This window comes from Condylura cristata, unplaced genomic scaffold (assembly GCF_000260355.1).
Source record: "Condylura cristata isolate star-nosed mole 26May11 unplaced genomic scaffold, ConCri1.0 scaffold00033, whole genome shotgun sequence".
NCBI classification, from domain to species: Eukaryota; Metazoa; Chordata; class Mammalia; order Eulipotyphla; family Talpidae; genus Condylura; species Condylura cristata.
This window is the reverse complement of record NW_004567134.1, coordinates 18,770,533-18,773,681: the sequence shown is the minus strand read 5'-3', so window position 1 is coordinate 18,773,681 and position 3,149 is coordinate 18,770,533. Positions and strand designations below refer to the sequence as shown.

The window sequence follows — 3,149 nt, the reverse complement described above, 5'->3', positions numbered from 1 at the left end:
GCACGGCGAAGGTCCGGTCGCGCTGGATCAGGGTCCGCACCAGGCTCACCTCCTGCGGGCGCGAGAGCTGCAGCGGCAGGGTCTGGCCCGGGATCAGGATCAGCGCCACCTGCGGCAGCACCGGGATCACCGGGCAGCTGTCGTCGTCGTGCAGGGTCCGGCCGTGGAACTCCTCCATGTCGGGCCCCAGGTACTGGGCACGGGGACAGTCGCGGGGGGACAGCGCTGAGGCCCCAGGGCACGGCCCGCGGGGACCGCCAGACGCCCGCCCCCGAGGCAAGAAAGCCCCGAGCAGACTCGGAGTTCCGGCTCTAAGGTGATGCCCGTGGGCGGGTTCTAGAGCACCTTCTTGGCTCAGAATCGTTTGATAATGAGAAAGACCACGCCCAGGTCCGCAGAGCGCGAAAAACAAATAAAATAACAAGTGTCCAGAGTCCTCCGGCAGCCCCGTCACTCAGCAGCACCGAGAGTGACGGCAAGAGACGCCCCAGCCCCAGCCTGCCCACCCCCGGCCCCCCCAGCCTGCCCGTCGCGCGCCCTGGCCCTACCATGTGTGACGTGGGCAGGCTGGTGTCAAAGTTGATGACACTTGGCTTTTTGGCCTCTTTGCTATCGTGGTCCTCAACCTCCATCTCGATTTCATCTTCCTCCTCGCTCTCCGCTGCGAAGGTCGAGCAGTGTGAGGAAACAGGCACAAAGCCCAGCTCGCGCCCGCGGGCAGCGCCCGGGAGGGCTCCGGGCCAGAGCGGGCCCCACCCCGGCGGGGTCTGAGCTGGGCTGGGCCACCTCCTCCTCCCTGGCCGCTGCCCTTCCAGCGCCCCAGGACTCAGGGTGCGCAGGGCGGCTGCTATGCCGGTACCGAGCCCCCTGGACGTCCACCCGGCCCGGGCTGGCGCTGGGTGGCCACGCCATCGGCCTCCACTCCAGAGTCCGGGCTGGCACACGCTCGGCCACAGCCGCAAGGACGCGGTGGCCCTCGGCGTTCTGGAGCGTCCGGTCGGGGCGACGGGCCGGACGGTTTTGAGGGGCGCTGCCCGGCACCGCGTGGCGCCCTAAGATCTGCCGGATCTGTGACCTGGCTGAGGGCCGTGCTTGGAGGACACCAGAGCAGAGCCCGGCGCCGCCTCGCGCCCCTCGCCACGGGGGTCTGCGGCAGAGTCGCCTGCACGGCCCTCGCCTCCCTGGGGGGCGCACGAGGCCTGATGGCGCCTGAGACCACTCACCCCACCTGCCCAAACCACATTTCCTCGTCTGAAAATGAGGCCCCAGAAGACGCCGCCGAGGGTCCGTCGCGCTCTCACGCAGCACTGGAGCAGGAGAGGCCGCACGGGAAGAGTCGCCCAGCACATGGCGCCCTCCTCACCTCGCCAGAGGCGCTGCTGCTGGTCGTCACTAGAGTGACACCTGTCTACGTGACCGCTGCTCTGGAATCTTAAAATCGAGGTCTGCACAACACAGAACGTTTCAAACGACACCCTCAGCTCCCGCACGCTGGCTTGGAACTGTGGCGGCAGGCGGCTGCCGTAGCAGGAAACGAGGAGTCACCGCGGAGAGTCTCCAGCCTCCTCCTCGCCAGCTCCGGGGCATTTCCCGTCCTGGACTGCGGCTCTCAGCCCGGGCCGCTGCCCCTCGGGGGCCTTCGGAAATGGCGAGCCCTGGTGGGCACAGCCAGGGAGCCCCATGAGGACACGGGACAGAGCCAGGACCGCGCTGGCCGCAGACCCGGACGGGCCGCCGCCAGGGCCCCCCCAGCGTGCCGAGGTCAGGGCGCTGCCCCGGGCAAGTCACCAGACGCTCACTGCGTCTTCGCTCTGCCTGGTCCACGTATTCAGACGCCCCGGTCGGGAGAAAGTGCCACCACAGAACAGCCGTGTTCCTGTCTCCTGCAATCACTTAACGCAAACCACCCCCAGCTGGGTCCCAGGCAATAAACGCCCTGGACTTTCCCCTGTGCGACGAGGCCTGGCCAGAGAAAGCCGCTACTTCAGTGCAGGTGTGACCGGCCCATCACACCTCACACAGGCTCACCCGAGAACGTGTAAGCTGCACCGAGCCCCAGAGAGCATCTGACCGGTGAGGAAATGCCAGCCAGCAGCTCTCAGGGAGGCCCCGCCGCCCTCCCGCACAGCAGCCTCCCTGGGGAGTGTCGCTCTCTGGGCGGCGCCCACCAGAGCTCCCGCCCCGCAGCAAGCCCATGGGAGCGCTCAGGGCTGCCTGGGGGGTGACCCGGGAGCCTGCCGGACCCTTACTCCTGTTTGCCAGTGGTTTGCAAGCTCCCACCGCCCGGAGCCGGAGCGGCATCTGCTGCCTCAGCTCCTGAGCCCAGGAGAGCCAAGAGCCGAAGAGCACAGCGCTGAGCCGCAGCCCACACACCGGTCTTGATGTTGGCTCCGCAGGGGGCTTCCGGGGCGCCCTGCCCCGCCCCGCCCATTACACAGACACGCCAGCCCCCGACGCACAGGCCTGACCACAACTGCTTCTCGGTAATTCCCGAAGAAGCCCGCACCCCACAGCAGCTGCTGCGGGCCTCATGCTGCGCAGCCCGCCGACTCGGAGCTGGAGCCCCCAGGTCCAGGGCGCAGGCTTCTCGCGCTCTCCGGGCGCCAGGTCCCTCAGCCGCCACGGGGCACCGCCGCCCCATCCGGGCTGGGCCCAGCAGCCCTCGGGCCGGTCTCCACTTCCACAGGCCGGAAGCAGCGCTGACCGCCGGCCTCCCCGCGCTGCGAGTCACACCTGCACCACACGCTCGGCTCGGGAGAGGCCCAGCACGGACCAGCGCTGGGCGCTCCTGGCTCCGCCCGGCACGTCGCCGCGCCCTCGGCCTGCCGGCTGCACACGGACCAGCCTCTGCGCCCTCCGGGCTCGGCCAGGGTGGACGGCCGAGGGGCGGGGGCGGCAGAGGGACCCCTCCGAGCCCGCTCCCGGTGCGAGGGCCACACCCGCCAGGTCCTGCCCAGGGGCTCACACAACTGCGGCCGCGCCCCAGGGGCGGCAGCCGGCGGGGGCAGCGGTGGGCAACAACGTGCAGACCGGACCGGGCCTTGCAGAGCGGCCTCCGGGCCACACACAGCGAGCCGTCGCGGCCGCGGCGAAGCCGGCGTCTCCCGGACACGCCGGGGTGCAAGCCTCGGGGCGGGGCTGGCGGGAGG

General features: G+C 70.2%; 1 protein-coding gene across 1 annotated transcript in view; it reads right to left on the bottom strand.

Moving 5' to 3' along the window:
• CRBN (cereblon) overlaps positions 1-2,882 on the bottom strand; it is a 9,144-nt gene extending 6,262 nt beyond the window's left edge. The window contains exons 1-3 of the mRNA XM_012732096.1: positions 2,734-2,882; positions 549-661; positions 5-193 (exon numbers count right to left, since the gene is read on the bottom strand). Of these exons, the coding sequence (XP_012587550.1) occupies positions 5-193; positions 549-632 (273 nt within the window). The 5' untranslated portion in view covers positions 633-661; positions 2,734-2,882. The remainder of the gene's footprint in view (positions 1-4; positions 194-548; positions 662-2,733) is intronic.
• Positions 2,883-3,149: the final 267 nt, after the last annotated feature.